Source organism: Bos grunniens, chromosome 26 (genome assembly GCF_055505025.1).
Source record: "Bos grunniens cultivar Pamir isolate PY7600 chromosome 26, Bosgru_T2T1.0, whole genome shotgun sequence".
In the NCBI taxonomy this organism is placed as follows: domain Eukaryota; kingdom Metazoa; phylum Chordata; class Mammalia; order Artiodactyla; family Bovidae; genus Bos; species Bos grunniens.
In genome coordinates, this window is record NC_141190.1 from 13,236,333 (window position 1) to 13,249,738 (window position 13,406).

The 13,406-nt window shown below is 38.5% G+C and overlaps 1 protein-coding gene and 1 long non-coding RNA gene across 26 annotated transcripts in view; one reads left to right on the forward strand and one right to left on the reverse strand.

Moving 5' to 3' along the window:
- PCGF5 (polycomb group ring finger 5) overlaps positions 1-13,406 on the forward strand; it is a 122,551-nt gene that overhangs the window by 103,167 nt on the left and 5,978 nt on the right. For 8 of the 25 annotated variants that reach the window (XM_086378519.1, XM_086378523.1, XM_086378522.1 and 5 more), the window contains exons 8-10: positions 1,803-1,892; positions 8,604-8,663; positions 12,578-13,029. In XM_086378519.1, the coding sequence (XP_086234645.1) occupies positions 1,803-1,892; positions 8,604-8,663; positions 12,578-12,853 (426 nt within the window). In that variant the 3' untranslated portion in view covers positions 12,854-13,029. Of the gene's footprint in view, positions 1-552; positions 1,011-1,802; positions 1,893-8,603; positions 8,664-12,577; positions 13,030-13,406 lie in introns of those variants that run through there. The other 17 variants (XM_086378531.1, XM_086378528.1, XM_086378532.1 and 14 more) reach the window with 4 other exon arrangements.
- The window catches only part of LOC147344036 (uncharacterized), a 131,509-nt gene that overhangs the window by 4,046 nt on the left and 114,057 nt on the right, over positions 1-13,406 (reverse strand). The window lies entirely within an intron of this gene.

Sequence of the window (13,406 nt, forward strand, 5' to 3'; positions counted from 1 at the left end):
GCTCCTCCATCCATGGGATTTTCCAGGCAAGAGTACTGGAGTGGGGTGCCATCGCCTTCTCCGAGTTCCACTAGTAGCACCTAAAAAACCTTTAAGACCAAGGCTAGATTCCTATATAAGCAAAGGCACCAAAGGCAACATGGTTGTTTCAGGCTTATATACAATAGTATTCATACGAACAATCATGGCAGAAAGAAAGTAAGATTTAAACACAGGCAGTACCAGGTAGTAAGTCTGTATTTTGAGGAAACCTCTGAACCTGAACTTATTTTAAAATGTCTTACAAATGACTAATTAATTTATGGATTAAGGATTAATTCTTATATGTTTGGTCCTACAAATGTAAAAAAAATTTCCAGAGATAGCAACTTTTACATTGGGGAAAAATTGTGAACATTAATCAAAGCCATATGTACTTGATAAAAAGTAAAAGATAAAAACAACTTATAAATAGAACCACAGTGAAATAGAAAATGAAACTTTATAATTTGGTTTTGCTCTTGATTCTCTTCTTGCAGAATACCACTTGCAGTTTTATTTCCTTACTTTCAGGTGTGACTCACTGAGTTATTTTCTAGCTTTCAGGAAGTTATTAGAGCTGAGAGAACTGTTACTCTCTGCAGTCCTGCTGCTGGCCCTTGCTACACTTCTTTATAGAAAAGGATGGATGGGGAAGAGACTGACTCCACAGACAGCTTTTTTCCTATCCCAATGCTAAGAACTTTATGTATGATTTTAGTAGTATTTACTCTCCCCCCCACCTTATCTTGCTGCCCTACAAGTACGCCAGTAATTTAATGAAATACCTAACAGCTGGAGCTTCTATAACAGTATTGGTAATTCAGGCAGGATGGTTTGTTTGGTTTTTAAATGACAATAATAGAAACAGTATACCTGATTGTAATTGCATCCTAAGTAAACCCCTTTACCTCTTTGCTTATGGATTTTACAGTCAAGATAAAATAAAACTATCTGCTTTGTCTTTTAAAAATAAAGTGGTTTCTGGGAAACATTATGTGGGTCCGTTTATGCCACCGTAAGTCATCAAAAAAGCAATAAATTTAGCATCAACTAGTACAATTGGAACTACACTCATTTTATACATAAAGTTCAAAACTCTAGTCTGTGTTTAAATAGTTCATTAAAACCTTTAAAAAGTTCCTTTGGGTTTTTCTGTAAGATGTAAGAAAAACCTGAGAGAACTTTGTAGCCAACCCAATATTATGCAAATCACCAACCAAGCAAAGCAGAAAGCGAGAGCCCTGGGAGATTCAGGCTTGTGGTCTGGGCCTTACTGTTCTGTCAACTTGAATGCCTCCTCAAAGGCCCCCAAATCACACATCCACAGCCATTCATTTACCCTCTGCAGATGCAAACTAATGAAAGCAGCTCCTTCAAATGAGAGACGAACCCATAAGGTAAACGTCCCAGGAGGAACTGTGAGGTCTCCACTTCCTTCTCATGCAGTAAGAGGCGGTCACAGAAATATGTCTAAAACCTCAGCGGCTGCACAGAGACGAAGGAAGTTCACATTGCGTTTCAGATTTATGTGCTGAGCTTGAGATAGAGGTGTGTGGGGCAGGACAGACAGTGGTTCGTGTTACTTACGTATGAATTGTTAATACCTACGAGGTGAGCCTTTGTTTTTAATAGAAAGATCCAGTGTTCTCCTCAAATAATGGATACTACTTCTATTTTGATATAACTATTTGAATCTTATTTGAACTTTGAAAAAAATGTGTAAAACTCGTATGAATTGAGAGTTACTTATGTTAATGGATCTGTAACTATTCTTTTTAAAGTTGGATGTGCTGTGCAATGGTGAAATTATGGGGAAGGATCATACTATGGAGTTCATCTACATGACAAGATGGCGACTAAGAGGCGAAAACGTAAATTGCTTTTATATTTACCTATGTGTATAATTAGTTTTTTTATCATTATGTTAATCAAATTTAACAGTTACTGAGACACTTTAAAAAAAAAACTAGGGAAAGAGAAGAAACGGGTTCCTCAGTGACTGCATGATAGCTGATCCCAAGTATAAGACCCAGGTCTGTGTTACATGTGGTTTTGTTATGTTTAAGGTGAGTTTAAAACACTGATCTCAGTATGTTCAGAACTCGACTCAGAGTGGAGGAGATGGCACTTAAATTTTTTTTGAACCCCAATAAAATATGGAAACTTCTAAGTTCTGCCCTGACTAGTGTGTTTAATGGTTAAGATATTTTTGTGTGTGGTAGAGAGGACAGGTAGGGTAGAATCTAGATACTCTTTTTTTCAGGTACCTCCTTTACATTGAAAATATGAGATTGGACCGAAGGGTAAGTGAGTTTGCAGTGGTTTCTGATACCAGATTTAGATTATTGTACCTGAGGCCCCAGGAGATATGAGAGAAATGATTAAAAGAAGAAACCTAAGAACATTTTTTAAAACCCCAAAGGAGCTGGTATTTTGAACTATATCTTTGATCAGGGTTAATGTGAACGTTCTAGTGTATCTTACCTGAGTTATACGTAACGTCGATACTAGGGACATCTGAAGGGGTAGGAATTGCAAGGCTAATTTGTAGCAATAAGAAATACAGTAGTAATTATAAAAACACAAAATTAAGAACTGTAGCCTCACACAATTTCAGTGGTTCAAAAATATACTTATATTGAAGGTAAACATTTGTGGAGCTGTTTTTTTCCCCAGAATAACTGTCTTGATATGACACAATAATAAATGAAGCATGTAACTTCTTAAGTAGAACTTTTTTCAATTTGCATCCCACTGGGGTGATGATACCTTCCTTGTGAGGCTGAGTTCTCATGACCAGGAGGAATAAATTACGTTCTAGTCCTGCCACCAACTGGTTGTGTGCCTTGAGGAACTCATGAAACCTCTCTAGGGCTCCTTTTTATTTTTTTCCTAATTGTCTTTGTATTTGGTAAATTAATGCTTGCCTTTCTATGACATTTTATATATTTTTAAGTGGTTGTACGTATATCACCCTCATTAATTCTTTCCAACCAAAATGTTCCAGGGACCCAGTGCAGACTGTAAGGGTAGTCAGTTCTCACTTGACCAGCCCTCCTGGGGCTAAATGTTGTGATATTACACACAATAGTAATACCGTATAGGTATAATTTTAGCTTTCTTTGATCATGGGACACTTCAGTCCGTGTCAGTGCTTGAAATCATCGTTATAAATAGGTTTGCCTTCAGGTTAGAGAGATGCAACTAGTCATCCATGGCAGGACCTCTCCTGGCACTCACTCGTCCTTCTCGAGGTCCCTTCCCAAAGGTCACTCACACTGCCAGTTATTCTAATGGCAGAGCTCAAAAGAGCTAATTCATAGAAATTGTCATTAATAGAGTGTATTCAGTCTTTACTACAAGTATGTGTCTGATTACACATTTCTGAATAGTTTAAATCCCCTGCTTGTGTAAGGCATATTTTATTAAAAATTGGTTCCAAAAAATGGTTTTAGTATCCTAAGATTTTTATTCAGGTAAAAACTAAATCAACAAATAGGAAAAAAAATACCACACTTGATATTTGGTACAGCAGTAAGTAGCCTGTTTCATTTTTTTAGCATGACAACTCTGTTTTTTGTTTGTCCTCCTCTAAACCCGTCTCCCTCAGCTTCACAGTCTCAGCAACTCCAAGATGAGTAGTTCATTTTTCTGGTTTCTCAGACCAAAATCCCTGAAGTCTGTCCTGATTAGTTTCTCCATCCTTAGCAAATTCTTTGAACTCTGCCATCAAAATACAAATCCAGTTGCATCTTATCAGGTCCTCATTCTGGTCCAAGCTGCCATCACTCTTCTCCAGAATTTCTGTGAGAGTCTCTTGCCTGGGCTCCAGGCTTCTGCTCTGGCTGCCACCCGTGCCTCCTTCCATCTTCACCTCGCACAGCAGCAAATTAGAACATGTTTCCGTGCTGGAAAGTCTCCAGTAGCATCTAATGCCATTTAGATACAAGCTGCAGCCCTTCCAAGGACCCGTACAGGGCGGACCCCACGCAGGTTTTCCTCGTCTTTCACCTCGCCCTTTGCTCCTGCCCTCTGGCTTCAGCGGCCTCTGTGTTTTGTTTCCTCTGACGTGCCAGGCTTGCCCTTGCTTCCCCCCGTATCTGCCTCCCTTGTTCCCGTTACCCCTTCAGAGAGCTGTGCTTCTGCGTCACCCGTCTGACGCTCTTAATCCCCTTCCTTGCCTCCCCGTTTTCCGTAGTATGCCTCTTAGTATGTTTATTGTTTGCTCCCAGGGCAGCTGTAATCTGAGGGCAGGGTGATTATTTGTTCACTCTGAGTCTCCAGCACCTAAAGCAGTGCCTCGTAGAGATACTCAGTATTTGTTAGAAGAGTATATTGAATGAACGTTGTGTCTCTTATAAGGTAATGGTTATGCAGATACAGCCTAAAGGTCATTTTGTTCTGTTTCCCATTCATTTTCTGTTAAATTTTGCTCATGTTCCAATTAATTATGAGGTTTCATAATTGATAAACTCTGACAGTTGGGGTGAATGTACAAATTAGCAATAAAACAATTTTCTCTTGATTAAGCCCCTTCAAGCATATGTATTGCAGTCACGTTGCTTCCCATCTCTGCCCTTCACTGCCAGCAAGACACCAGCCTGAAAAGCTCACATTACTCTACCTACTGGCATTGCTAACTGGCTTTGTCTTGGGCTGGGATTGGTGTTATTTCCTAAACTAATGACCAATTTATGGTTCTTTCACTTCTTGTACTTTTTTCTATTAAACATTTTAATCTACCCAGGACTTGTTCATTTACACATACATCTACAGTGAGGCTAAGACTCTCAATTTATTCTAAGAAATTTTTTTGGCAGAAATACAATTTATTGAATGATTCACGATTTGCGCCTCATTGTTTCGAGATGTCACCATTGCTCTGCATATGTATCTAGACGTATGTGTACACGTGCAGATGTGATATCCGTTTATGTTTCTGGACATTGTTTTGTCCTTCTGAGCAGGACTTATCCTACACCAGCATTTCACATTATAGCTTTTATAAAAATCTGATCACATGACATCTCTACCTAAAACTCTTCAGTTGTCCATTTTCTTTGGGATATACTTAAATAAAGTTCAAATTAAGGAAACTAGTTGGGCCTTCTATGTTACTTTATGATGTCTACCAGTATTTGTTAGGTCAAAGCTCTTTATTATTATTTTCTTAATTGTATTGGCTGGTTTTCCCCATTTATGTAGGTGAGCTTGAGAATGGGATTGTGATTGGCAGTGAATTAAACTTCTGCGTTGACTGGACTGGCATTTGCAGTCTTGTATTCAGTTTGGTGCTGTGGGGTGCTCTCTAAAGTTCGGCAGTCCTCTTCTGTCTGAGTAAAGTCTGTGGTTTTCTTCCCTTTTCATGTTGGACATCACCTCTGACCTTCTGGGCCTTTGGCAAGGTGACCCCATATTCACATCACCTCTTCCCCATGTCCTCTTGCTAGACTCCTGTGAGAATCTCTGGCGGTCGATTTGCCTCCACTCCTCAAGAGCAGGACATCTCTGCCTGTACCACGCAGCATCTGGGCCCCTCCCCACCTCTGTCCTGGGGCCGGTCCATTTCAGGCTCAGCCTGTTTACTGTCTTCTCTGCTCTTTCTGGATCCATGTCTTCATCATGTTGCATTTTTGAAAGACTTTTATCTTTCAGAATTGCATATCTGGTCAGATTTAGCTAAGTCCTAGAAATTTTTTAGTTCATAACAATATTTGTGCCTCAAGATCAGTGTTCCTCTTCTGCTTATTAGTGGGAGAAAATGGACCTTTTCTTTAAAACTGTTGCTTCTCAAACTTGGAAGCAAATCACAAAACACCTGGGGATGTTGGTAAAATACAGATTCTGATTCAGTAGTTCTAGAGTGAAGACAAAAATTCTGCATTTCTAAAAGCTTCCAGGGGATGCCTGTGCATCTCATCTTTGGACCATCCTTTCAGAAGTGTGTCCCACTTCTGACACATCTTTTGGGCTTCCCTGGTGGCTCAGACGGTAAAGAATCTACCTGCAATGTGGGAGATCTGGGTAAGATCCCTGGGTTGGGAAGATCCCCTGGAGAAGGGACTGGCTACCCACTCCAGTAATTCTTGCCTGGAAAATTCCGTGGACAGAGGAGCCTGGTGGGCTATAGTCCATAGGGTCACACAGAGTCAGACACGACTGTGAGCAACCAACACTTGAGTAATAAGATTTTAGGACGTGATGTATGACCACGGGTTTACCCTGTGGTCTGCACATCTGTACTAACACATGTACTCTGCTTAAAATGTCCACGCAGTGTTTTCATCACATTTTTAAAAACGTAAATGGGATCATATGTATTGTTTTGCAGCTTGTTTTTCTCATGTGCTGATACGCCATGTGGAGACTCAGTAAATTTTAAAGTAATTCTTTGAAACAAATTGTTGGTATTCCATTTGTGCAGCTATAGTACGATTTGATTAGTGCTCATTTGGTGGACATTTTCCAAGTTGACATTACAGACATGCTGTATTCCAGTACAGACATCTTTTTGCACATGTGGAAGCATATTCATGGGATAAATTCCAGGTGTGGATTCACAGCAGAATGTGCAGGTTTTAAATTTTGATAGACACTGATAAATTGTTCTCTAAAAAGGATTTCCCAGTTTATACCACCACCAATAACGCGTGAGTTTTCTGACACCCGCGCCAGCACTGCATATTTCACTTTTGTGTTTCTTGTGTGAAGTTTCTTTCCACATCCATTGCCCCTTTTCTTTGCCTTATGAAGTTTGTGTGTTTCTTACTGACTTCTAGGAGTTCCTTATGTATCTGGATATCCATCTTCGTTACGTTTGTCACAACTGTTTCCTCCCAGTTGTATTGTGCTGCATAGTTACCTCGGTTTTTTGATCCTTAAACTTGGAGTAATAATACCGATCTTAAAAAAAATTTAGTAAGAACTAATGAAATATTATTTAATAAGGTACTTAGCAGGGTGCCTGACATAATAAATGTTGTATTATTAACAACTTACATATGTTTACTTTCATTATTATTATAATTCTATACTCCTACAGTTGGTCTCACGCCTGCGAGCCTACTCTTAATCTCTCTGTCTCTTCAGCCTCAGCTTTCCCCGTGAATTTCCTGCTTCCCTTTCCTTGGGTAGGTTGAGTACCTACTCTCAGGACTCCCCCTTTCCCAGATAACCCTGGAGCTTTTATGGCTTCCACAACCCCTGCCAGTCCTTACCTAAAGTTATTCCACCATGTTTGTCTTGCTGTGCTTTCTTTGCATTACCAAGCAATTTTTGGAGAAACAAACATCTAGCTTAACTGATACCAAATAGATTAACAAGGAAAAAATACCACTTAGTGAATCTTCCCTCTTTCCACCCAACTCCTCCCTTGTTAAATGCTGTCTGGGACTTGTGGCAAAGCCTGATGGGCCAGAGGAGGGGAGGAAGGTTGTCAAGGAGAGCAGTGCAGGGCATGCCTTAACTGTTGATGAGCCCTGTCCAGAAATTCAGAGACTGACTTCTAGAGGAAATATTGTTATCTATATTTTCATTTTGAAGAGTCATGCAATGTTGAATTCATATATGTAAAATTTCAAAGTGTATGTTTTTATATTTCATAATTCCATTATAGTTCAAATATTTATGCTTAATAAATGTTCAACATAATTTTGAAAAATCAAGATTTGGCAATGACTTTTAAAATATGAATGGCTAGTTGCTCAGATGGTTAAAGCATCCACCTGCATTGCAGGAGACCCAGGTTCAATCCCTGGGTGGGGAAGATCCCCTGGAGGAGGAAATGGCAACCCACACTCCAGTATCCTTGCCTGGAAAATCCCATGGACAGAGGAACCTGATGGGCTACAGTCCATGGGTCACAAAGAGTCAGACACAATTGAGCGACTAACACACACACAAACTGCTAAAAGACAGTGCATTTAGAATTGAATCTATTCACTAGTTTAAAAACATATTCATTCATTGGTTTACTCATAAACCTTTTTTTGAGTGGCTGCTGTGTGCCAGTTCTGCCCCTTAGCTATTAAGATTGCAACTATGAATAAGATCAGACTCGGGGAGCTCACAGTCAAATGCTATTAAAATAGTTATGGAGACCAAGAGTCTAATGTGAGAACGTAAAGAACCTAATCCGAAGCAGAAAATGGGTCCCCTGCAGGCTGAGACAAGTTCCCTGCCCCCTTGCAGAGCTCTGAGACTCTTAAACAGTGCTTGAAGAAGAGATCTAGGAGAGATTAATCACAGGAAAAGATGGAAGAAAGAAGGCGCCTCTCCTGGATTGAGACGGCAAGGGTTTTCTCATGAATTTAGTATTTGAAGAAGAGATGGATAAGATAGGTCACCATTTTGGTAAATATTTGCAGAATGTTAACAAAATTCATATTTAGAGACTAAAATTATTTCACGCTAAAATTTACCAGTCACTTAAGTTATTAAAGTCTTTTTCCAAAAACAACTGCCATGTTTTGGAAAGTGTTTACTTAAAATTAATCATGTTGCCTCATGTTTGACATTAAAATATTTTAAATATGTATCCAGTTGTGGATGCCTCTTATCTGATGAGTTCATCTCCTCCGCAGTTTCGGTGTCTGAACTGCTCAGCTTCGCAAGTCTGCTCTCAGGATGGCCCTTTGTATCAGGTAAGAGGCACTCACGACTGTACATATGGCCCTAATGACGCCTGCTCGCCGCAAAGGTGACTGCTTTCACCCACACGCAAGGTCCCAAGACACGTCACTTGGCGAAACTCAGACCTATTTGAGCTACAAAACTTCATCTTTTCAACTTATGTCCCCAAAGTTTCCACTTATTTTACTTCTCTTGAATTACCTATTTAATTTTACCAAACTAAAAATTAAGTTATAAATGTTAAAGCCATTATTTATGCATCCATCAGTCTTAATAACTACCAGCTTCAGCCTGCAAGAAATCTCTGCTCCATATTGAATCTCTGCTCTGTACTTAACACTTATTTGTGTGTGGGTTTTTTTTTTTTTTTCATTGTTTATTCCCCCACAAGTGAAGGAAAAAAAAATGCCAGATTAGGTAAGGCTAAATAACAGCAATAGCTAAATGCAGATGTGAGCTTGCTTGCTGGACCTGCCCTAAGGACTGTACTGAGCTACCTCTTAGCACAGAATGACAGTGAGCAGATTTAGTAATGCACTGAGCAAGTGAACATGCCTCTGAGGAAAGTTTATCTAATAAAACTGCATCTTAAAAATTTGGAAAACAGAAGAGACAAAGTGTGTAATATAGTAAGGATTACTATTGAGTACAGAGATGATCTAGGATCAGCCTTAAACCATGTTTTTATATAGTATTTATTAAAAATATAGATTTTTAATTAGTCTTCATCATCATTTTCTTGGCGCCAAGAAGGGAGAATTATAATTATATACAACCTTAACTAGCAAATTTACCTCTGATGTTGCTATTTTAGGGTTAGGACAAATATATGTTCAGTATTGAAAGAACCATTTCAAATCAAAAGTGTTAAATTAGCAATTTATCTAGAATTTCCCTCAGTCTCATTGTCAGTTCTGTGATAGTGCAAATCCCCACACTCATTAACGTGTGTGTTTCTTAATACACACTTATGTGTGTGTAGTAATGGAGTGAGCAAATTTAGCGATTATAAAGGCCAAGAGAAAATCATTTAGAGAAAAAAAGGCAATCATCCTTCTCCTTGTGTAATTGAGGGTGGGGGGTGAGTGAGTAACTGAACTGGACTGGTTAGTGTGTGTAGATGCTGTAGCTGCTTATGACTTCACAGCTGACTTGGGGATGAATTGCGGTGTTCCTGGCCTTCCATTATAATGCGTACATATATGGCTTTTTGCTTTTATTCTTGGCACTGATGTCTGTCTGTTTCCTGAGAAATAAAGGTATTCTTAAACTCTGATCTAAAGTTTTAGGAAACTAGAGTAAGACCAAGTTTTCAAAAATCCACACACATTTGCTTTTTTTTCTGCAGCACTTCATTATGGAGTATAGTCTGGTCAGAAAGTTGAACTTGTAATTAATAGGATGCATCTTTAGCCAAAAATCAACTAGAAAATTTCAAGGAAAAAATTATCACTTTTATTATAAGAAAATATTATATGTGTAGCTTTATATGACTAAATCTTTTAATTTTGTGAAAATTTGGTGAAATCATTTTGTAGGAAAAATTCTAGTGAACCAGCATTCACCCAAGAAGAAAAAAAATGTAAATCACTAAGTAATGAAAGACATAGAACAATATTAAAGAATTACTTTTTAAGGGATACTTAAATATAAAACTACTTTGAATGGTCACATCCTTTCAGATTTTCAGGGAATAGATCATTCTAAGTTGTTAATTTAAAGTAATTGAAAAAGATGGAATTTTACCAAATTCATTTTAAAGATGTAACATAATCATGAAGGCAAAAACTGATAGAGAACCTCCAATTAGAGCACAAATATCAAGTCTCATTTTGAACATAACAAAAATGATAAATAATATACTAAATGTCCTAAAATAATATGCTAGAAGAAGAATAAAGCAAGACCAAATAGTATTTTTATCAGAAATCAAAGAATAGCTTAATGCTGGGGGGAGGAATTATATATATTAAGTAAAATAAATGTCAGTAAATACTAAAAGGGCATTTGGTAAGATTCACATTTTTCCTACAAGCTTATTTTGAAATTTTTTCAAGACAAGTTGACATAACACAAAGAAATATCCTTAACTTTTAGATTTATCAGTTAACATTTTGCTACATTTTTTGACCCTTCTTTTCCTTTCTTCCTCTTTTTCCTCTGCTTATCTTATTAATCTTTTTATAAATATATCTCTTGTTTCTTTATGGAGCCATTTGAAATTAAATTGCATATATCATGACAGTTGACCACAAAGTACTTCAGCATATATGTTCCCTAAGATTAAAGATATTCTCGTATATAATCACAGTACATCATACACAACAAATTTAAATATAGTGGTCCATTCTTCCTATAATTATGAAGTGTAATATAGTTTCAAACACATTTTTTACCAGATTCTTGTTTAACTTGACACAGTCGGTCATTCTCGAGTTCATCGGGAGTATAATTTGACACTTTTGGTCAGTCACATTTTTGTGAGTAATCACAGGACATATGCACGGCCACATACTGAAATGTATTTTAAAGCTGAAATAATTAAGATCGGGTACTAACTTAAACATAGACACATGGATAAAAAGCAGAGCTCAGGAACTCACTCTAGTATGTATGAATCTATAAAGAGTATTTCAGATTAATGGCAGGTACCAAGTTTCATTAACAAATATTTGCTGAGCACTTAATTATGCACTGGGCAATCTTGTAGGCCCTGGAACACAATTTCCAGTGAAACTGTGAAAAAAATTTGTTTCTTTCATGGGGCCTATACTCTTAACAAATGGTAACAGATGAAAAACAAATGAGTAAAATTTATTGTGTTAGAAGAAAAATTGAAGTAGATAAATAGAATATTTTAGATGAGATAGCTAAGAGAAGACCACTTTGAGGTGGTGATTTTTGACCAAAAAGAAGTGATAGTAATAGCTGTGTGTCTCTCTGGGGTAGAGCTTTTCAGGCTGAGGATGGACAGAGATCTAGAGGCAGGTCACGTGCGGTGGTTTGAGGGCTGCAAGGTGGCCAAGGCGCCTGGAGCAGAGACAGTAGCTGACCCGGGAATTAGGAAACCTGGAGTGTTGATGTTGGGGAGGGGTGTGATCTTGTAGGGTTTGTTTCCAGTTAACTGTTCTGAGACTATTAGTGATGGGGGGATGGTGGGGAATTCAGTCCATACCTCACATTATATGTGTTTCTCATGGCTGAAATGGTGCACATTAAAAATGAGACCATCGAAGATCAAGAAGAAAACATAGCTAAATAACCAATCTCAGAGTAAAGATGAATTTTCTCCATGTGTTTACATGTAAAAGGAAAAAAAAAAAACCAGACAAACCAAGTTGACTACTAATCCTGAAAAATACATGGCAGATGTCCCACACATTTTAAAAAGTACATGCAAAAATACCATAAATAAGGAATATTTGCATATATACAAACAAAAACCGAAAAAATTCCAACCACTGATGACCAAGCCATTTTACTTCCCTCTTTTCCTTCATCCTAGTAGAATTGGTAATGAATTCTTCGACGCATGATAATGGATTTTTGAATGAGTGACTTATTTGCAGAAAGTGTACAGATTTAACAGAGTCAGGAATGGAAAGCAAAGCTAAAAAGGTTATTGTAATGAGAGACAAGCTGTGGGATGAGTTGGGTAGAATGGGAAGAAGTCAGGTCAGGGTAGTAAGATTCTAGGTGGCTAGTCTCTACATCTGGCTGAACTTCAGAAAACCCAGGGAGTTTTCTAAAATAGATTTCAGTGTCCACTCACAGATATTCTGATTCAGAGGGAACAGAATAAAGTGTAAAATAAAAACAAGCAGAATTTGACCAAAATAGATTTAGACCATAGAATGTCAGCCCACCCCTTTCATCTATAGGAAAGCAAACAGTTTTCTCACAGGATTTTTGCATTCACCCACAGGAGACAAGGGGGAAACAAGCCAGTGGCCATCTCAGCCTTTCTTGGTTTCTTAAAAGTAGCTCCTGGACACTTCATTTTAAAAAGGGGAGTCTGCAGCTTTCAGAAAAGGAAAAACCATTGGTTCTTCAGACCCTTTCTGACTTTGTGATGTTTGAATTCTACATGATACGGCAAAGGGCGAAAAAGACAGAAAGGCGGTGGTGTGGCTTTTCCCACAGAAAGCTGTCTCCTCTCCGGGGCTGCGTGTTGGTTCTTTCCCTGTGCGGAGCAAGCTGAAGGATAGTCTGAACCACTCAAGTTCATGATAGTCCAGTCCAAATATTTAGTAGGATCAGTTGTTGAAAGGAGGCGGTAACCTAAATGTTTCCTCTAACAGTTAGTGACTTGTTTTTCAGCATTTTTTAAAGGACTGTTAAATTTTAAATGCTAAAAATAAAAAAGTGTCAAACTTACTTAAAATGTGTGATTTGTAAACAGTACCCCAGCTTCCTAGATTCATGGCGTGTGTGTATGTCAGTCGCTCAGTCATACCTGGCTCTTCGTGACCCCATGAACTGTAGCCCACCAGGCTCCTCTGTCCATGGGATTCTCCAGGCAAGGATACTGGAGTGGGTAGCCATTCCCTTCTCCAGGGGATCTTCCCGACCCAGGGATCAAACCCAGATCTCCTGCATTGCTGGCGGATTCTTTACCGTCGTAGCAGAAGGTCTGTTATTTGTGATTCAGTGGACTCACACAGAGAACAGCTCTGATGGAGTCCAGCCTGCGGCTGGTCTTGTACAGCGCCACAGGTAAATGAGTGAATGCCCTGCAGCAGCGAGAGCGTTCT